The following is a 22,870-nucleotide window of genomic DNA, read 5'->3' as shown; positions in this document are numbered from 1 at the left end:
GCATCGCGACGGCGAAGGCTTTCTGTGGCGAAGACAAGGTAGCTATGCTCGTTCTACTCCCTCAAATCTTTGAGAAGAACGGGCTGCCACGCCTTCTCATCCCTCAGAGCTTCGCTCGTGATGCACGGCCAGCCCCGCGTCAGGAGCGTCACACCACAAGGCTGCAGCCTCCTAGACCCCGCACAACACCGCAGAAAAGGCTGCAGCTCGACGCTCCCTTAAACAGGGCAACTGCTGCCTCTGCCATCACTGCCACTGCACCGCCCACCGAGCCTACACAGACAGCTGCCTCAGAAGACTTCTACTCGCCGTCAGTAGCTGAGGAAAGGGCTCCTTCTCCCATCCCCTCCATCGACAGGGAAGAAGAAAACCTCCCGCCCTCGACTCCACCACCTGCTACTGACGAAGAGCCGAGGAAGAAGAAAAAGAAGAAGGGGAAGAAAGGCAGGCCTCCACCACCACTTGACGAGATAGAGACTGACGATCCTGTGTCTCCACCACCTCCTGCCGGGATCGTCTCATGCACTCCACGCTCCACAACGCAGACCAGATACAGGCCATTGTACAATCGGAACTCAATCCCGATTTAATTCTTGGCAGTCTTAAACTGACAGACCTACAATTATTTAAAAAATTAACCAGCCCCAGCAGTTCCTCATAGAGGCTGCTCCACATTTATCACCGACAACTCTGGCGGGCTCTACACCCTGAGCCCGGGTCAATTTTACTCTTAAAATGGACAAATCTCAACAAACACACAGCGCATCCCCCATGTCGACTCAGTCTCTCGCTCGCTCCCGCACCGTGCACATACCGTCTGACTCGGCGACGCCATGCCACCCAAGACCTCCGGAAAGGCTGCCAAGAAGGCTGGCAAGGCCCAGAAGGCCATTGCCAAGGGAGACAAGAAGAAGCGTAGGAGGAAGGAGAGCTACAGCATCTACATCTACAAAGTGCTCAAGCAGGTCCACCCTGACACCGGCGTTTCCTCCAAGGCGATGTCTATCATGAACCCTTTCGTGAATGACATCTTCGAGCGCATTGCTGCAGAGGCCTCACGCCTGGCACACTACAACAAGCGTTCAACCATCACCAGCCGGGAGATCCAGACAGCCGTCAGGCTGCTCCTCCCTGGCGAGCTGGCCAAGCACGCCGTGTCTGAGGGCACCAAGGCTGTCACCAAGTACACCTCCTCAAAGTAGAGAGGTTACGATCTTGGCCATTTCAACATTTCCGGCTCCAATCGGAGCCACAAGATTTTCGATAAAAAGGGGAAAGACAGACTTACAATTTATCCTCTCAGGAACTCGGGTTTATTGACCTTTTTTTTTTTTCTCTCTCTCTCTCTCTTTCTTTTTTCCCTTCATGTCTTTCTTTCTTTTCTTTTCTCCCTTCATGTCTTTCTTCCTTTTCCGCAACGGTGGTTTGGGATGGGCACGTAGGCACAATCGAAATGTTTTGAACTAGGGCTGGGGGTTAAAACAATAGAGTCAAAATAAAAGAGTAAATATGGGCGTGCGCGCCTTCTTATTCATCTGGAGAACCAACAACAACAACGTACCGTCGCCCCAAGAAGTGACGGCACAGTTTCAGATTGCTTCGGTCACTCTCCACTCCCATACGTTCTATGAAAACAGTGAATATAAGGTAAACATTCAATGCCTTCATCACGTCATGCCAAATAACGTCTATATTATATCGCGAAAATAATGATGTAAAATGAATAACAGGAGGCTGTGATATATTAGATGGTAACACTTAGTTATCTTTCCCGATTTGAATGAATGTGAAATGTATTAACTTCGCGCGCGGTGGCCAGTACGCCTATAACTCCCGGTCAGTTTTTTTTTTTTTTTTTTTTTTTTTAAACTCTAATGTCCTGCTCAACAGAAAATGCTTATTTGGAAGTTTTGAACTCAATGATTTGTTTATGAACCTCTGCATTTTATTACTCTTGCGAATCGATTATCCACTGAGGATATCAGACACTGACAGAAGGTAGCATTCTCCAAGGAGCTCCGACTCTGATGTACGGTAGGCCTTTTTTTTTTTTTTTTTTTTTTTTCCCCACCGATAGCCCTCTGTCTTATATGAAATAATCCTGAGATTTTTCTTCATGGGAAACTGGCCAAAGGCAGTGTAATAACTGCATGTCCTTGAGTGAATGTTATCTCCTTTCGTGCGTGTTGATCGAAACATTTAAAATAGCTTACTGGCTTACGCCTCCTTCCCGCTTTCTGTCGTCGTCCATGGAGACATTGGAAACGGAAATAAATGACTTGAAATTATTCCCTAGTATTGTAACGGAAATTATTTTATAACTAATAATTAATCATTTCCAATGTTTATTGAAGCTCCCTTTTGTTCAGTCTTACGCTACCCAAAAATCACTGCCTGTTACCATGCTAGATTTGAACGCCACAAAATCATTATTCCCGACTCTCCCTGAGCGACAGTTGTGAAATATCAATTAGTTCCGTTTACGAATTCCTATTATCGTAACTAACCAACTGCTTCCTACAATAATTTGGAAATATACAGATAACTGGTCATGGATTTATTGTTTTTTGTAACAATTTTACGTATTAGGTTTCACCTCGTACAGATATAAGGAAGAGTATGGACACTATCGCTGACCGAAAACTTCTGGATACTCCGCCGGCACTTCTTAGGCCGACTGTACCAACCCACACACTCAACAGGCGTACAGTAAATACAGGCATGACATCGTATCATGCATATTCATGTCAGTCTACAATCTGTACGTACATACAACAACACATGTGCACAAATACATTTATACTGTGTACGCAGTGACCTACACATGTACGTACACACTAAATCATGCTCACATACACACAAGCCCTCATACCTCCGTACACACAGACATACATGCTCACACACACACACACACACACACACACACACACACACACACACACACGTACAGTATAAACATACAACATTCATACATACATACACACGCTCAACTGCAGGTAAAAATCGTTTTTTTTTTTTTTTTTTTTTTTTTTTTTCCTCAGTATATTAACGGAAGGATTTACCGTGCGTTCGTGGCCACTGTCAAACCTTCATAACGGGTACAGAGACTCTCCTAATATGCAGCGGGAATGCCTTTCTCCTTGTTCAAACCTGTGTACCTTTATGAGGGCGTGAGTGAATCGATGAGTAAGTAAAAGAAACAGACAACAAAAACTGCGACGTGAACAACAGATCAATAATAGAAACAAACGAATAGGCAAGTATTCCCCCCCTTCAAAAAAAAAAAAAAAAGGAAATGATTAAAAAAAAAAAAAAAAAGAATGAATGAATGCATGTAGGTAAGTAATGGAGTTCATTTGTGTGTGTGTGTGTGTGTGTGTGTGTGGGTGTGTGGGTGGGTGGGTGGGTGGGTGGGTGTGTGGGTGTGTGTGTGTGTGCGGAAAAGCAAGAGCTGATATATGGAAACCTAAACTGAGGGTCTGTCATCATCTCTCTTTGAAAAAGGGTTTTGGCCCTGAAAAGGGCCGAGATTTCTTTCGATCGAGGTGAGGGGCCTCTCGCCTTAGGCGTGGTTGGCGAGCGGGGTCGTCACAGTTCCTGGCCAGCGCTCGTAGCAGCAACATCTCGTCCCCAGTCTCTGGATAGTGAACTTTGGATTACATTTCCTAAGACTTTCTCGTCTATCGTGACTATTTCACAGTTACCTACTGACTGTTCTGGCTCATTTTTCTGTCTCGTTTTGTCAGCTGGCTTTCCGGCTGCCACTTAGAGTCCCTGCCGTAGTACGAAGCCGAACCCTGAAGGGGTACCGTAGGGTACTTCCATGAAGGGGGGCCTTAGAGGCCTGGTTATAGGAGGCGGTAAGAGTAGGCATTTCTGTTAGGGCTAGGGTTAGGTAAGTCCCTCACGGGGCAGTGCTGGGGTACTCTTCGTCGCCCTTTAGAGGGTGGGAGTAAGCCCCCCCCGGCACTGTAGGGAACCGCCGGATTGCTCGCTGACATTTGTTTGTTTCTTTAATTTAATTGTTTATCTTCTCTTATTCATATATATGTGTACATAGGCGTACGTACATGTGTACATTACTAGTGTACATGTGTATGTGTGTATGTATATGTGTACATGTTAGTTAATGAGGATGTAAACAAATAAATAAATAAACAAATTACATATATATATATATTTTTACACACATATATATATATATATATATATATATATATATATATATATATATATATTTTTTTAAGCCATGAACACGTCTGATTCCCACCGCACCTCCGACCCAGAGGATGGGTCAGCAGACCCTCCACCTCTGCTACTAGTCTGCGCTCCTCTGCCAAGAAGCCCAGACTCACTGGACCAGACCACGACCCTGACGACTTTTACTCTTCCACCCCGGCCATGGACACTGACGACTCTCCCACATCTGACCTCAACCCAAGCCTTAACCCCACACCCTCAACTGATGCAGCTGCTGCCACAAGCCAAGCACCCACTGACTCTCAGGATAACAATGACGGCTACACCCTTGTCACCAACAGGAGGAAGACTGCAGGCAAAAGGAACAGAACACCAGCAGGTAACGCCACTGAGAACACCCAGAACCGCTCCACCCCTGCTGCACCTTGTCAAGACAGCCGCCAGCACACCACCGACTTCACCAGAGCCCCCCCAACCAAGCACCCAGCATTCCTCATATCCCCAAATGACGCCTTCCCCACGCCCTATGATATAGTGGCAGCCATTGAGACAGAGCTCCCCCACCTCAACTTCAAGCTAGAGGCGACTAAGAACCTCAACACCATCCTAGTCCCTCTAGACGAAGACACCTACGAAACACTTGACCACACCAACACAGTCGCAGGCAAACCCCTCCAACTTACAAAACTCGACCCCAACCTCTCCACCAGGAAACTAGTCATCCAACACTATCCCTTAAATTTTCCCATTCAAGCCATCCTCAACCACGCCCAAGTAGAAGAGGCCAAAAGATGCGAGGTCAAGGGAGAACCCACCAAGCAGGTTATTGACACCCTTCGAGGACCCATCCAGACAGCTCTCGACCTCAAATCATGGGGCACCTTCAACCTGCGCCCCTACACCCCAGAACCCCTAAGGTGCTTCAAGTGCCAAAGATTTGGACACCACCAATCCAAATGCACCAGACCCCCAACATGTGCCATTTGCAGCAACCGCCATGCCACCCAACAATGCCTCGACAAGCTCAAGGCAGGGCAGTCCATCACAGCGAAATGTCCAAACTGCCAGGGGAACCACCATGCGTGGAAGAAAGCTTGTCTGGCCCGAAAGGACCAAGTCCAAAGAGGCATGGCAAGGGAGCACCGCTTGATCCAGGAGAGGGCGGCCTTGATACCAGCACCACCAGGAACATTCACATGGGGCCAGCAGAACACCCCCACTCCCTCACACCCTCACATCCTAACCCAGACAGACTTCCCTCCACTGTCCACAGGCACTCGACAGCCTGCAAAGTCGCTGCATCAGAAACCAGCAACACTAACACATCACAGCACCACCCCAACCTTGCCTCTCCCCCAACAAACACGCCATTCCAATGCAAAACAGAACACCAGCACTCAAACGGAGCCAGAATCCTCCACTCAAACCCCAACTCCAACCCCCACTGCACCTCCTGGTTGCATGCTGGTCACAATAGAGGGCCTCCACCAACTTGGGCAGCAACTAGCCGAGGCCATAACCACCACTCTAGCAATGCAGCTCGGCTGTCCCCTCAACAAGGAAGGAATATCCCTTGCAGCCACCAGGGCCATCGACAAATTTGTAGAAAATCCCCCACCGGATTGCCACGTCGAGGCTCCTCAGCAACACAACACCCCTCAGACACAAACACTGGCTCCCCAAACAACAACATCCGTCTCCCCAGCCAACTCACCTCTGAACACAGCACCACAAATACACACTCAGCCAGCACCACAACACCGCTTGAACCAGGAGCCAAGCGAACGACGGAGCCGATCCCGGTCGAGGGAAGGCAGGACAAAACACAGAAGCCGACACAGCTCCTCCAAAGACACTCACAGGCACACACAAAACACAGACAAGACACCACACAGAGTACCCTCACGATCCCCCATGCCCAGCAAAGACAAGCACAAACCAACGCAAACCACCAAGGAGACGCCACACAGAATACGCTCGCGAACTCCCATACCAACACAGACAGACATGGATGCAGAGAGCTAACAATCTCCCCTCCCATCCCTGACAAACAACAGCAGCCCCCTCCCACCTCCAAGCTCCGAATACTCCAATGGAACATTCGAGGTGTGGCCTCCAAGCGCTCCCTGCTAGAGGAAGCAGCTCACAAAGATAACATCGACATCTTCCTCCTCCAGGAGACGCTCCTCAGTAAACAACGTACACTCCGTCTGCGTGGCTTCACCACCTTTTTCCTTCCTAAGGCAGTTGGAGGCCCCAGGGGCTGTGCCATACTTGTCCATAGCCACATCCCCACCAGATCCATCAACCCTCTTCCAACCTGCAGTGACAACACTGAACTTCAGGGCATAACAATCACACTGGCAAATGACAGCCTCCACATCTACAACATCTACCGTTCCCCAAGCACCGAAGCCAACCTTGAAGAAGTGTTCACCCTCTCCAGTTCCTCTCAAATATTTGTCGGAGGAGACTTCAATGCCCACTACCCCTGCCTCGGCTCGACATCAACAACAAACGCCACCGGTCGTCACATAGCCGAGCTGCTACAAGAGGTACCCAGCATCTCGCTCCTGAACAACCCACAAACGCCAACTCACTTACAAGGAGGCAGACTCGATCTCTCTTTCGCCTCCTCTGGCCTAGCGAACCTCACAAACTGGGAATTGCACCCCACCCTCACCTCTGACCATCATGCCATCATCTGCTCCATTGATGTCGCTCTCCTTCCCAAACCCCCTGGCCCCCCACCCAGAGGGAACACCAAGCGAGCCGACTGGAACCTTTTCTTCAGCACACTGGAAAAAACAACATCATTTCCACCTCCAGTAGACCTCGATGACCATGCCACCCTCCTCACAACTGCCTTCCGCACAGCGGCCGAAGCATCCATCCCCAAAACCACTGTGCCAAATGTACACCACAAAAACCACTGGTTTTACTGTGACAGAGTGCGGGAGCTCAACAGGAGGCTAAATAGAGCCAAAAAACTCTATAGGGCTCACCCTTCCCCAGAGGGCCTCCGTTACCTTCAGGCAGTGATAATGCACTCCATCTCTGAGAAAAATGACATCAAGGAGCAAAAGTGGACAGAGTGGTGCCAATCCCTGGGGGCCCACTCCAAACTGGGTACCATATGGAAGAAACTGAGGGCTGTCTCCAGTCCCCATCCCATTCGCCCACCCTCTCACCCTGACCCACAGGCTGAAGCTGAAAGACTAGCCTCCACATTTGCACAAAGAACCTCCCCCACTCAACTCCCAGAAGGCACCAGGCGACGGCAGGAGGAACTGCACCAAGCCAGAGCAGACCTCATCACATCCAGCAAGACCAGCGCAGCTGACTCAGACCATCTATTCACCATCGATGAGCTCAACCAAGCCCTGAAGTCTAGCGCCGACACAGCCCCAGGCCCCGATGGCATCACATACTCTATGATCTCCCACGCTGGCCCCACTGCCAAGGACGCCCTCCTAGACCTTCTAAACCACTCCTGGCACCTTGGCAAACTCCCCAGCCAATGGAAGCAAGCCACCATCCACCCCATCCCAAAGCCACATGAGCCCAAAGCCTTCAGACCCATCTCTCTTCTAAGCTGCCTCAGCAAAACAGCTGAGAGGATGATCCACAGACGCCTCCGCTGGATTCTCCCCACCCCCCACAGTCACATCTTTGCCTACACCCAGGGCAAGGGAACAGCGGAGTGCCTGAGTTCCTTCCTCTCAGAGTTGCGAGGTGGCAAAGGACTTGCCGTCTTCATCGACCTGGAGAAGGCCTTCGAGCTGGCTTGCACTGAGGCCATCCTCGCCACCCTGGCAGGCAGGGGGGTGAGGGGTCGCCTCCTAAGCTGGCTCGAGAGCTTTTTCGAGGGTCGAGAAGCGTCAGTCCGTTTCCAGGGTCACATTTCAACTGCACACCATCATATAAATGGTACTCCACAGGGCAGTATACTCAGCCCCATCCTTTTCAACACACTGGTTGAGTGCCTCCTACATACCAACCTAGGCCCTGGTACACGCCTCCTGTGCTATGCAGACGACATAACCTTAGTCACACAGGGTGGCCCCTACCATGCAAAAACCCAGAGAGCCCTAACCAAACTCAACCAAAAGTGCACTGAACTTGGCCTTAAAATCAATGCCACCAAAACCAAAGCCCTACCCTTCAGAATACAAGCCCCCACAGACAAGCTACACCTTGGCAACACTCACATAGAGTACGTCACCACCCACCGGTACTTAGGGGTCATATTCGACCACAAACTCTCATTTGAACAAGAAGTCCAGTACCTCAAAGAAAGAACAAAACTTAGACTCAGCGCCTTAAGATCCCTGGCAGGAAAGGGAGGGGGAGCCTCATACAAAATTCTTCGCCTCTTCTACATCCAGGCAATCAGATCGATAGTGGACTATGCTGCCCCCAGCCCTACCAACCATTGACCCAAAACTTGTCACCAAACTTGAAGTGATCCAAAACGACGCCCTACGCACCATGACTGGCTCCCCAATGTGGACCCGATTATGTAACCTCCGCCTAGAGTGTAACATTGAGTCCCTACACCTTCGCATAAAGGCAAGAACAGCAGGCCTGGCAGCAAAGCTTGCACACTCTGCCTCCCCCCTCCCTGTCCTGTCACGACTTACAGCTGCTTCCAAACTCGACCCTGAAATACTGTCAAACAGCTGGACACACAGTGTCGCCAAAGCCACTCACACCTTTCAAACCAGCTGCTTCATGCACCAACCTCCCGACATGCCAAACACAACCTACTGACCACCACCACCATGGAGCCCCCCACTACTAAAACTCCTCATCCCACACTCTCCAGCCAAAAGTCGAACACCAACACAACAGCTAAGACAAGAGGGCCTTAAACGCATAGCTTCCATCACATGCGCAAACTCCTCCACCTACTACACTGATGGGTCCATTTCTGCACCGAAGGCAGGAGCAGCCTTCGTGTGTGGTGAAAGGACCCAAAGCATCCGAATACCTGACGGAACCTCCACATTACAAGCTGAGCTGGCAGCCATCTCTGCAGCCCTGTCTGACGCCCTGAACAACGACCCAACAGCCAACATTATCATTCACACAGACTCCACCACAGCCATACACTCACTAAAAAGACTCACCCCAGCTGACAATGTCACACTGATCAGCAACCTCTTAAACACTGCTCAACAAATATGCAATGCTGGGGGATCAATCACGATTCACTGGATCCCCAGCCATGTTGGCATTGCGGGGAATGAAAAAGCGGACCAATTAGCAAAGAGTGCCACCAAACATCCCAACATCGATATGCACATCAACACCAGCCTAAGCCACATCAAACACGACATAAAAATTAAAGCAAAAGTCCTAAACTGAGAAGATCACCAAGGATATGTACAACAAGGCTCCCCCTCTGCTAAATGGTACGCCATGGCCACCCTGTACAAAACAACACCATCCGAAGGATGCAAAGACAACAAAACCCTCACACGACTACGCCGCCTTCGCCTTGGATACAAATCCTACAATGAAATAAACACAAACACAGGCCCCACCAAATGCTCATATTGCGACACCAACACGCCCTACCCCCTACTGCACTACATCCTTCGTTGCCCTGCCACATCCAGTTTAAGACCCAGACCACTTCACCTCAACCCCGACATTCCCGTAAACGACACCTCCGCCATGTCTCCCACCTCACTCCGGAATGCTGCCGCCACTATCATCGCTACCACCCACAACCATACTCTCATGGAGCTAGTACGCACCAAACCCCCACCGACATAGCTGCATATGACCCTCGACCCCCCCAGGGGAGTTGAGGGCCATATACACAGTACTCACAAGTATGAATGTGTGTGTGCGTGTGTGTGTGTGTGTAAATATGTTGTCCCCTTGATGTCAACATATGCGCTTGCACATGCAGTGTACACATGTGTGCATGCCTAAGCATGTGCACATGTCTACATGGAGCTGCATGCGCATACATTTTATTATAAGCACCCTCAAGCATAAAGGCACTTAGCTGCCTCTACCACCTATCTTATAACAGCCAAAAACCCACTGACTGGGCCAATCAAAGGCCCGGCCCCATCTACAATATGGGGATATCTTAAAAAAAAAAAAAAAAAAAAAAAAAAGCGGGGTTGTCACTCGCGCGCTGCAGTCGTGCTGTCAACACGTGTCTCCCAGCTCTCCAGTTCTTGCCTTGTGCCTGTTTATATCTCCACGTGGTCCTGTTTTTGGTGTTGTCTTGGAGGCTTGCTTCCTTAATCACCACTGCTCGACACTGGAGCTGTTATCGGCCTTGCCGGTGCTGCTAGAGCTGTGTGTTCTCTCTCTACTGCACAGCGTTTCTCCCTGCTTTTTTTAAGAGCCCTGCTCTTGCTCTAGGGAGTTTTCGTTCTTGCGTTTTTTTTTTTTTTTTTTTTCCGGCCTGCCGTTAGTGTCCCTCACGATAGTACGACGCAGAACCCTGAAGGAGTGCCGCAGGGCATTTCCATGAAGGGGGTCTTTAGGGCCTGGTTATAGGAGGCGGTGAGGGCAGCATTCTCTGTTAGGGCTAGGGTTAGGAAAGTCCCTCACGGGGCAGTGACGGGTCTTCCCTCGACGTCCTTTAGAGGACGGGGAACCCCCCCCCCCCGTCACTGTAGGGTTTTTTCTCGGCCGATTTTTTTTTTTTTTTTTTCGCCTCATATTTAGTTTACATCAACTTGCTGTGGTTTTCTGAAGAATTAATTTGCATTGCAAGTTAGTTCTGTGGCTGCCCCAGCATAGTTCTACTAAACTAAATATCACTTTAGTATTGTGCTCTTGGCTTCCCTTTGCCCAGTCTTAAATTTAGGTTACACTAACTCGTTGGGTTTGTCTGAGGAATTAGTTTGTATTGCAAATTAATTCCGGGACTCACCTAACCTAGTTTTTCTAAACTAAATAGCATTACCGTTGTGTTCTTATTTAATTTACTTTCTCCTGCGTAGGTCTGTCCAGGTGTTCTGATTTATTTAACAAATTAGTTCACACTGATAGATTTGCTCAGGTTGAGATTAAATTAAATTCTTATATAATTAATTTGCTTCAATTCTGCTCATCTGTTTACTGTTGAGTTGACTTGTTCTGTCAACCCAACAGACGAATTGACCGCATATTGTAGTAAATCAATTATCATATTGTGTGTGTGTGTGTGTGTCTTGAGTTGCCTTTACGTTTTCTGCACTGCCTGGTGCATATGCCATGAAGGTGGCATGCACCTCCAGGCCCAAGGGGCCTGCCCGCCCCCCCTCCCCGCCCTCGAGGCCACCCCCTACCAAGCCCACTACCGGGGAGAAGCGAGAGCGTAAACTCTCCTCCAGTAGCTCCTCCTCATCCTCCTCCGGGGCCCCCCCCACTGCTCCCCCCGCTCCAAGGCCTAACGGACCTGCAGCACACCCACGGTATGCTGCTCCCACCACATCCTCGTCCGCGCGAGCTAAGATCGCGCGGATTCACGAAACCATGGATGGGATCACGCCTGCCCCAGCTCCCACCTCTTCAGGCTCCCAGGCTTCTCCCCAAGTAACTCGCAGCCCCTCCAGCACTCACAAGTGACCGCCCTGCCCCCCCTCTGCAAGTGCACCACAGCCTACTGCCAAGGCCCAGCCGAGTGTTCAAGCACGCGACAGCGCCACAGAGGCCACCACTGCTGCCAGGGAAACTGCCCCCACAGGCACCCCGCCTGCCCCTGCTGCCACCACTGCTGTTAACTCTCCTGATGAAGAGGGCTGGACCCTTATGTCGCGCAAAAAATCATGAGTGACACAGGGAAATGAACGAATCCCAGCCAGCCGCATGACTGCTACCCAGCAGCCACCACCTGCACCATGCTCCTCAGAGGCCCCCTTCTGCGCCACGCCCCTCAGTCTCAGTCCGGCCTCCTCCACCACCCCCTTCCAACTTCCCACCCTTTCGTGTCCCAGTCCAACCGGGATTCACGACCAGCTACGGCGCGGTCCAAGCCCTGGAAAACCACCTAAAGGGACTAGCCATCACAAAACGCTATGGCCGCGACGACAGCTGCGTCCTCATCCCCCGGGACGAGGAGACCTACCTGCGACTGAGGGCATTGGCGGAGGATGAGGCCCCACCTCTGAAGATTGTAGAGCTGCAAAGGGGCGAACAGCTCACCAAGGCCACTGTCATGGGCTACCCCAGGCGTATGCCGGTGGGAATCCTCCTACAGCACCCCCTAGTAGAGGAGGCCAAGCGCTGCCAAAATCAGCGCACGTGGGAAGAGACCCTTCAGGTCACAGTCACTCTGAGGGGCCCGCTAATGCCTTCCCTCAATCTAGGGAACTGGGGCGAATTCCACCTGCGCCCCTTCACGCCAGAGCCGCTCCGTTGTTACAGGTGCCAAAGATACGGACACCACAGGGCCAACTGCCACCGCCCCCCAGTATGCGGCATTTGCAGCGCCAGCCACGACACCGAGCAGTGCCTGGCAAGGCTGAAAACAAAACAGCCTGTAACTTCCCGATGTCCCAACTGCTCAGGATCGCACCATGCCTGGCACCCCAGCTGCCCAGCCAGAACGAGGAGAGTACTGAAAGGCCGCAAACAGCAAGTGGCATGGGTACAGGAGCAGCAGGCCATCAGCCTGACTCCAGCCCCTCCAGGTACGTTCGTTTGGGGCCAACAGCGCCGCCCACGGAAAAAGTCCCAGCCACCAGCGAGGCAGAATTCCCTCCGCTGCCTACCACGCCGAGCCCACCGCTATGCACCACGACAGCAGTCCCCCCACCACCTGCTCTCACCCAGGTCGTCACGACTGCAGTGGTACATTGTCCAGCCTTGCCACCGCAGCACCCATCAGCCAGGGCCACTCACAGTCCCTCCCAGGCCCCCATCCAGCAGGAGCCTGTATTCACCCTCGTGGAGCTCCACTCCATTGGGAAACAGATAGCCGAGGCCTTAATTGTGGGGATCAGCCAATGCCTGGGAATAACGTGCTCCACAGCCCCTGTCTCAGCCGCAATCGATGGGATCATCAAGCTGGCCATCAAAAAGTAGCGAAGCGGCACACCTCAGCCTGCACCCCCTCCAGAGACTACCAACCCCCCACCGCGCAGGGTGGCTCGCCCGAGACGGAGGGCATGGCCTTGACACACCTCTACCTCATCCCAGAGGGCTCAGGAGCCTTGTCTCCCACCTCTCCCAGCAGAGGAAGCGCCGGCACCAGTGGCAGTCGACACGGTGGTCGAGGCCACGGTCTCCCTCTCGGGCGACAGCCCCCTGCCCCTCATGACCTGCAAGCAAATCCTGCAGATATCCGATTAATACAGTGGAACTGTTTGGGGATCAGACACAAGCTCCCCCTCCTGCAGGAGGCAGTCGCCAGGGATCAGCCCCACGTCTTCCTCCTGCAGGAGACCTTACTCCCAGACAGTTCCTCCTTTCGGCTACCTGGATACACCTCCCATCTCCTCCCCTACGAACGTGGAGTCACACGAGGATGTGCCATTCTCGTCCAAGATCACGTCCCCCACACTGTTTGTGACCCCCTACCCTTTTGTGGGCCAGGTGTAGAGGTGCAAGGTGTTGTGTTACACCTGGCATCCTCCTCACTAACTGTGTACAATGTCTACAAAAGCCAGGAGGGCACTCTTGATGTTGGGGGAGGTGTTCTCCCATGCTGCCTCCCGTTCTGTCTTTATCGGGGGTGACTTTAATGCCCATCACGACATTCTTGCATCGCCCCTTCCATCCAGTGAGGCAGGACGGCACATCTCTCTCGTTCTCGAGGAGATGGAAGGTGTCTCCTTAATAAACAACATTCAAGAACCCACCCACATTCGGGGAGGACGCCTGGATCTGTCATTCACCTCCACCCCACTTCCTGGCCCGGCGCAATGGTCGCTCCACCCGCGCCTAGCCAGCGATCACTTTGCCATACAGATCAGGCTGCCACTCACACCCCTCCCCCCGCCCCCACCTCCCCCACCGAGATGGGACCTCAGCAAAGCTGACTGGGCTGCCTTTGCCAGGGCCTAATCCACCATTTTTTAGGCCTCCCCTCCTGTCCTGGACCTCGAGGGTAGTGCAGATCAAGTTGCCAGTGCTTTTGTACAGGCCGCCTCCATATCCATCCCGCAACAGCGACGTTCCGAGAAGCGTTATCAAGACGGCTGGATCTACTGCGACAGGGTCAGGGAACTTAACCACAGACTCAACGCTGTACGAAAGCAATACCGGCGGTGCCGCACATCCCCACACCGCCGACACCTTGCTGCTGTCACGCAACATGTCGTGTCAGAAAAACGCCGGCTGAAGGAGGAGGCGTGGATCAGATGGTGCAGGACCTTAGACTCTCACTCCATTCTCAGGGAGATGTGGAGGAGAATCCGGTCTATCTCTGATCCACGTCCCCCCGGTCCTCCCTCTCACCCTGACCCAGCCGCTGAAGCCAGCCGTCTCGCTCAACACTTCGCGGATCGCTCTGCTTCCCACAATCTTCCACAGTCCATTAGAGACAAGCAGGAGCAGTTGTCTACCTCTCTTCTTGCAGCAATTCAAACTGCCTGTGAAAGGCCTGACCCCGCCGATGTTCCCTTCACCAGCGGGGAACTGCATAAAGCGCTGCAGCACAGAGGAGACACTGCTCCGGGGCTCGACGGGCTAACCTACTCTCTTTTATCGCATGCTGGAGATTGTGGGAAAGATCGGCTTCTTGATCTGCTCGACCTCTCGTGGTCTGAGGGGCGTCTACCGAGGTCGTGGAAGATGGCGGTCATCCACCCGATTCCGAAGCCTCGCAATCCCACTGCCATGCGCCCCATCTCCCTGCTCAGTTGCATTGCTAAGACAGCTGAGAGGGTTGTGCGGGCTCGTCTTGCTTGGCAGCTGGGACCGCTGCACCCAAGGATTTATGCCTATCATCCAGGCAGGAGTGCCACCCACTGCCTTGCATCATTCCTTGGGGAGCTGAGGGACGGACAGGGGATGGCCATCTTCCTCGACCTCGAGAAAGCCTTCGAACTGGCAAACCCCACTGTTATCTTAGCGGCTCTTGCGGCCAGGGGAGTAGGGGGCAGGCTCATATCCTGGGTCCGGGACTTTTTCAGTGACCGCACTGCGGGGGTCCACTTTCAGGGGCACCTCTCCCCTTTTCATCCTCATCCTAATGGCACCCCCCAGGGAAGCGTTTTGAGCCCTCTCCTCTTTAACGTCCTGATGGAGGAGCTCCTAACTGTGGAATATGGGCCTGGCATAACTCTCCTTTGCTATGCTGACGATCTGGCCCTCGTCTTTACGAGGAGAGACTGCTACACACAGGCGGACTTGACCCTTTCTCGGCTGCATGCCAAGTGCACCGAGCTAGGCCTAAAGATTAATTTCGCCAAGACGAAGTGTCTCCCTTTTGGCCTCCGCCCCCCCGACTTTCCACTGCTGCTTGGAGGTCATCAGCTGTCCCTGGTCACCGTCCACCAGTATCTGGGGGTCTGGCTAGATGGGGGTCTCGCCTTTGCGTGTCACGTTCGGTATCTGAGGGAACGTGCTTCCACTCGAATGGCTGCTCTTAGATATCTCTCCAGGCAGAGTTTGGGGGCATCATTTTCTGTCCTCCGGACTTCTTATATTCACGCCATCCGATCTCTGGTGGACTACAGCGCCATCTGTCTGACTGGCCTCAGTCCACCAGTGTCTCGATCTCTGGAGGTCATCCAGAACGATGCCCTCCGTGTCATGCTGGGTGCTCCACGCTGGACCCGGGTTATCAATCTGCGAATGGAGGGTGGCTTGCCATCTCTGGCACATCGTATTGCGCTACGAGTGGTGCTCATCGCTCTACAGCTGGTGCAATGCCGGCCCCACCTGCCTGTCTCGGCACTCTTAAAAAGGCTCATGTGTCAACCACCTGCACAGGCCCCTCAGCGTGACTGGGCCCGCAATACAGCTGCCATTGTTCATGGGTTGGGAGCTGCAGAGAGCCTCTGTCAGGATCCTGACTCCCCTTTTCCGGGATACGTGGAACCATCACCATGGGATCCCCCGCTTTTTCACTTTTTTGGTCCCTCGGAGGCTAAACCTCGTTCATCCTTTCCTGCACTCCTCCGTCAGGAGGGTCTAAGCCGAGTAGCCACTCTAGCCTTACCGGACTCGGCCGTCTACTTCACTGATGGCTCAGTTTCATCTGATGGCTCTGCTGGGGCGGCCTTTGTTTCTGGCCAACTGGTAGAGTCTTGGTGACTCTCCCAGGGTGTCTCAGCTTTCCAAGCAGAGCTTGCTGCCATCTTGGGTGCCTTGCGACACGCCCATCACCATCATCGCCACCGAGTCATTATTCATACTGACTCTCCTCCCTGCACAGACTCCGCTACTTTTCCCTTCGGGACAATATCTTTCTTCTCACGGCCATCTATACATTTGCATCACTTCTTGTCCGCAGGGGTGCTAATATCATCCTCCACTGGCTCCCTGGACATGTTGGTATCCGCAGCAATGAGCTTGCGGATGGCGCAGCACGGGCAGCTTGCTCTCACCCTGATATAACATTTCCACTGCGCCCCGGCCCATCGCACCTCATCCGCACTCTAAATGCTGCAATCAGCAGGCAATCCATAGAGGATCATCGGCTTTGGGTAACGGAGGGCTCTCGCTCGGCTACCTGGTATGCCACAGCCACGTCCTATTCCCTGCTGTCACCTCCTCCGAGTACACCTAATTATCTTCTAGTGAGGCTCAGGCGCTTGCGTCTGGGGTTCTCTGGCTACAGGCAGATTATGGGCGCAGAGCCAGAACTGTGTGCCCACTGTCTAGCTAGTTCTATGGAGCCGCTCATTCACTATCTGCTTAAAAGTCCTGCCACTACCATGCTTAGGCCTCAACCTGACACAGCACTGGCACGGTCTGGAGATGACTCTATGGATGCTGCTGGCATTGTCGCCCATGCTCCCCTCCATATTCTACTCCAAACGGTCAGGGACTACCCTCCCCCTCGATAATTCAAGGTTAGCGCCTCATGCGCACCTCTGATGGGCTCTCTTGTTTGCCCGTGTCCCCACCATATTTGGTGGGGCAAATATCCAAAGAACAACAACAGCGGGGTCGTCATCATTGTTGGTGCTGGGAGCGGAGCGGACACTCACTACTACTGGGTCTGAGCACCAGCTGTAGACACTGGTCGAGGCAAAAGTGGCAAGGGTCTGGGCAAGGGAGGCGCCAAGCGACACTGCAAGGTGCTTCGTGACAACATCCAGGGCATCACCAAGCCTGCCATCCGTCGTCTGGCTCGTCGTGGCGGCGTGAAGCGTATCTCGGGCCTGATCTACGAGGAGACTCGCAGTGTTCTCAAGGTGTTCCTCGAGAACGTGATTCGCGATGCTGTCACCTACACTGAGCACGCCAAGCGCAAGACCGTGACCGCGATGGACGTGGTGTACGCCCTGAAGAGACAAGGGCGCACTCTTTACGGCTTCAGCGGTTAAGAGGGTGCGTGCATAACTGCATGGCACTATTCCACCTGGCCATGGCAAAGCACACAACAACAACAACAACAACAACCCCCGGACCTCTTTTAGAGGTCCACACCTAATTTCTGTGAAAGAGAATGAATGAAGGCATAGTAGTATAAGTAAATGCAGACGTTGAGCAGGCTAGCTAGCACCTTTTTTTTTTTTTTTTTTTTTTTTTTTTTAAGGTAACGGATATGAAGACATGTAATGCAACCCAACCAACTCTTACCACACCTAACATAACCAACCCTAACCTAACTGAACCATACCAAACCTCCCTCTCTCTCTATCTCTCTCTGGCAGTTTAAAAAAAAAAAAAAAAATGGGGGGTTAGGCAACTGTCAATTTTGCTTCTACATCTAATTTTAATGGACGTCTGCATACACATACATTATCACTTATTTTGCTGGACCATTGCTTTCTCTGTCCCTCTGATCTCCCCCCCCCCCATTTCAGGAAAGCTTTCTCCATACCTATCAGGGCAATTTCCATCCTGTTGCGAGAGCATCTCCTCTGCTGTGCTCCGGGAGTCGCCTCCATAAATCGTGAAGGCAAATCCCACTATTCCAAGGTATTTCTGCCTTCATATGCACGAGCAGCAAACTTGAAGGATGCACCTAGAGAATAGAAGACACAGTCAGTCACGTCAGTGAGGCACCACACACACAGTGCATGATATGAATGCCTAAGTGTTAGACAGACAGAATGTCTGCATATGAACAAGTTATCCCTTGAATTTGTCGCTGTCACGGCCGTTTTCTCTAAGTGCCAAAACCCACCAATCACCCATCGTACAAGCATTGCATCAACCGCCATACAACCGCTGAGGAATGAAATCAAATTTAAATGGATCCGGTTGGTACTTGCACGACCGCTAGTGCATTATATAAGAGGTGGTTGACAAGGTGGCTGACACTCGCCTCCCAACAGTTTCACTAAGCAGGCCTTCACCGGAGCTCGCAGTTCGATGGCGGCTGCTGCTGCTGCTGCTGTTGATGATGATGATGATGATTATTATTATTATTAATCTTGATCATGATGATGATGATGATTGATGATGATGATGATGATTGATGATGATGAATGGATGGATGGATGGATGAATAGATAGATTGTGGTTTTTGATTTTATAGGAACTAGTTCTTGCAATACTACTCCTAATGACGAGAGAAATGAATGAATAGTATTTTATTAATTATTCCTCTTATTTGGGGGTGTTAAATCCACCATGGTCGTCACCACACGGATAATATATATATATATATATATATATATATATATATATATATATATATACTGTTGTATACATCACCATATCCTCTGTCACTGAACGACTTTGTCCATTCCTTCGATGGTAGGAGAATAGCCATGATCATCACCTATGTTTTCATTCATCCACCCGGCCAGGCAGTTATTTAGGAGGCATAATTATACAGTACAGTATTATTATGTAGGTGCAGTTGGGAACGGGACAAGACGCTATGTAGTAGTGGAAATAATATTATTATTATTATTATTATTATTAATCGACCATCACTGATGTCAGTAGCTTCTTACATGCAACCGAACGTAAATATAGCCACACACACATGCCAGCATTCAACACATACCACATTCTACGCACATACATAGACAGACAGACACATACATTACAGTATACCAACACATTCATCCATACACAGAGATGATGATGTTGGGCAAAGTCTATTCTCTCTCAAGAAACGAATGTGGCTCCTAAAGGAGCCGATGGAGGTGAAGAAGAAGAAGGATTTCTTGGAAGTGTTTACTTCTTCTCCGTCTTCTTGGGGAGCAGCACAGCCTGGATGTTAGGCAGGACACCTCCCTGAGCGATGGTGACGCCAGAGAGGAGCTTGTTGAGCTCCTCGTCATTGCGGATAGCCAACTGCAGGTGACGGGGAATGATACGAGTCTTCTTGTTGTCACGGGCTGCGTTGCCAGCCAGCTCAAGCACTTCAGCTGCTAGGTACTCCATGACTGCAGCCAAGTAGACGGGGGCACCAGCACCCACACGCTCGGCGTAGTTGCCTTTAAGAAGGAGACGGTGGATCCTGCTGACGGGGAACTGGAGCCCAGCCCTGCTAGATCGGGACTTGGACTTTCCCTTCACCTTGCCTCCCTTGCCACGTCCGGACATGGTAGTAGTATCGTCTTCGTCGTCGCTGGAGTAGGAAGACCTTCAGGAGAAGACTAATGCGTCACCCGCCCGCGACCTTCCCTTAAATACCCGTCTTCCCGATCCGGCCCCATCCCACCCGCGAATGGGAACGAGGCAGAAGCCGGGCTGCGATCGGGCAGCAATCACATATAAGGATTTCAGCAAGCGCGTCCCCCCCCCATTCGCGGTCCAGCAGCGGTAGCAGCAACACCTCCTCCTCTCTCCAGCATGGCCTCTACTTCTGCCACAGCCTACGACCCGTTGAGGGGGGCTAACCTGGCAGCTGAGCCTGAGGGAGAAGGGCAGACCACCACCATGACCGGTACCGTGAAGTGGTACAGCATCAAGGCAAAGTACGGATTCATCCGGCGCCAGGATTCTGGCACCGATGTATTTGTGCTTCGCTCAGGGATTGCTGCTACCTCTTCTCGGCGCCACTCGCCCTTGTTACGCCAGGGTAAGACAGTGGAGTTCCACATTCTCCAGACACCGAAGGGTCCCGAGGCTATAAACGTCACTGGACCGGGGGGTGCAGCTGTGCAAGGCTCTGCCTATGCACAGCGGCGCCCCACGGCTCAGGGGCGGCGGCCTGGCGATCCCCAATGTCCTGGGGATGTGGACACCATTGTCGCCATGTGCATCGCGACGGCGAAGGCTTTCTGTGGCGATGACAAGGCAGCTATGCTCGTTCTACTCCCTCAAATCTTTGAGAAGAACGGGCTGCCACACCTTCTCATCCCTCAGAGCTTCGCTCGTGATGCACGGCCAGCCCCGCGTCAGGAGCGTCACACCACAAGGCTGCAGCCTCCTAGACCCCGCACAACACCGCAGAAAAGGCTGCAGCTCGACGCTCCCTTAAACAGGGCAACTGCTGCCTCTGCCATCACTGCCACTGCACCGCCCACCGAGCCTACACAGACAGCTGCCTCAGAAGACTTCTACTCGCCATCAGTAGCTGAGGAAAGGGCTCCTTCTCCCGTCCCCTCCATCGACAGGGAAGAAGAAAACCTGCCGCCCTCGACTCCACCACCTGCTACTGACGAAGAGCCGAGGAAGAAGAAAAAGAAGAAGGGGAAGAAAGGAAGGCCTCCACCACCACTTGACGAGATGGAGACTGACGATCCTGTGTCTCCACCACCTCCTGCCGGGATCGTCTCATGCACTCCATGCTCCACAACGCAGATCAGATACGGGCCATTGTACAATCGGAACTCAATCCCGATTTAATTCTTGGCAGTCTTAAACTGACAGACCTACAATTATTTTAAAAATTAACCAGCCCCAGCAGTTCCTCATAGAGGCTGCTCCACATTTATCACCGACAACTCTGGTGGGCTCTACACCCTGAGCCCGGGTCAATTTTACTCTTAAAATGGACAAATCTCAACAAACACACAGCGCATCACCCATGTCGACTCAGTCTCTCGCTCGCTCCCGCACCGTGCACATACCGTCTGACTCGGCGACGCCATGCCACCCAAGACCTCCGGAAAGGCTGCCAAGAAGGCTGGCAAGGCCCAGAAGGCCATTGCCAAGGGAGACAAGAAGAAGCGTAGGAGGAAGGAGAGCTACAGCATCTACATCTACAAAGTGCTCAAGCAGGTCCACCCTGACACCGGCGTTTCCTCCAAGGCGATGTCTATCATGAACCCTTTCGTGAATGACATCTTCGAGCGCATTGCTGCAGAGGCCTCACGCCTGGCACACTACAACAAGCGTTCAACCATCACCAGCCGGGAGATCCAGACAGCCGTCAGGCTGCTCCTCCCTGGCGAGCTGGCCAAGCACGCCGTGTCTGAGGGCACCAAGGCTGTCACCAAGTACACCTCCTCAAAGTAGAGAGGTTACGCTCTTGGCCATTTCAACATTTCCGGCTCCAATCGGAGCCACAAGACTTTCGATAAAAAGGGGAAAGACAGACTTACAATTTATCCTCTCAGGAACTCGGGTTTATCGACCTTTTTTTTTCTCTCTCTCTCGCTCTCTCTCTCTTTTCCCTTCATGTCTTTCTTTTTTCCCTTCATGTCTTTCTTTCTTTTCTCCCTTCATGTCTTTCTTTCTTCCTTTTCCGCAACGGTGGTTTGGGATGGGACCATAGGCACAATCGAAATGTTTTGAACTAGGGTTGGGGGTTAAAACAATAGAGTCAAAATAAAAGAGTAAATATGGGCGTGCGCGCCTTCTTATTCATCTGGAGAACCAACAACAACAACAACAACGTACCGTCGCGTCGCCCCAAGAAGTGACGGCACAGTTTCAGATTGCTTCAGTCACTCTCCACTCCCATACGTTCTTTGAAAACAGTGAATATAAGGTAAACATTCAATGCCTTCATCACGTCATGCCAAATAACGTACATATCGCGAAAATAATGATGTAAAATGAATAACAGGAGGCAGTGATATATTAGATGGTAACACTTAGTTATCTTTCCCGATTTGAATGAATGTGAAATGTATTAACTTCGCGCGCGGTGGCCAGTACGCCTATAACTCCCAGTCACTTTTTTTTTTTTTTTTTTTAATAAACTCTGTCCTGCTCAACAGAAAATGCTTATTTGGAAGTTTTGAACTCAATGATTTGTTTATGAACCTCTGCATTTTATTACTCTTGCGAATCGATTATGCACTGAGGATATCAGACACTGACAGAAGGTAGCATTCTCCAAGGAGCTCCGACTCTGATGTACGGTAGGCATTTTTTTTTTTTTTTTTTTTTCCACCGATAGCCCTCTGTCTTATATGAAATAATCCTGAGATTTTTCTTCATGGGAAACTGGCCAAAGGCAGTGTAATAACTGCATGTCCTTGAGTGAATGTTATCTCCTTTCGTGCGTGTTGATCGAAACATTAAAAATAGCTTACTGGCTTACGCCTCCTTCCCGCTTTCTGTCGTCGTCCATGAAGACATTGGAAACGGAAATAAATGACTTGAAATTATTCCCTAGTATTTTAACGGAAATTATTTAATAACTAATAATTAATCATTGCCAATGTTTATTGAAGCTCAC

General features: G+C 51.4%; 3 protein-coding genes across 3 annotated transcripts; 2 read left to right on the top strand and 1 right to left on the bottom strand.

The window, feature by feature from the left end:
• Window positions 1-833: 833 nt before the first annotated feature.
• LOC145418906 (histone H2B-like) lies at window positions 834-1,202 on the top strand. Its single transcript, XM_080287164.1, has one exon. The coding sequence runs from the start codon at window positions 834-836 to the stop codon at window positions 1,200-1,202; it is 369 nt and encodes a 122-aa protein (XP_080143290.1).
• An 18,265-nt stretch (window positions 1,203-19,467) lies between these two features.
• Window positions 19,468-19,839, bottom strand: LOC145419052 (histone H2A-like). Its single transcript, XM_080287298.1, has one exon. It carries the CDS (start codon window positions 19,837-19,839, stop codon window positions 19,468-19,470), a length of 372 nt encoding a protein of 123 aa, XP_080143424.1.
• Window positions 19,840-21,330: 1,491 nt separating this feature from the next.
• LOC145418905 (histone H2B-like) lies at window positions 21,331-21,699 on the top strand. Its single transcript, XM_080287163.1, has one exon. It carries the CDS (start codon window positions 21,331-21,333, stop codon window positions 21,697-21,699), a length of 369 nt encoding a protein of 122 aa, XP_080143289.1.
• Window positions 21,700-22,870: the final 1,171 nt, after the last annotated feature.

Source organism: Coenobita brevimanus, chromosome 117 (genome assembly GCF_032717465.1).
Source record: "Coenobita brevimanus isolate Jiangsu-jjx chromosome 117, ASM3271746v2, whole genome shotgun sequence".
In the NCBI taxonomy this organism is placed as follows: Eukaryota; Metazoa; Arthropoda; class Malacostraca; order Decapoda; family Coenobitidae; genus Coenobita; species Coenobita brevimanus.
The sequence above is the reverse complement of the archived record's forward strand: the minus strand, read 5'-3'. Positions and strand labels throughout refer to the sequence as shown.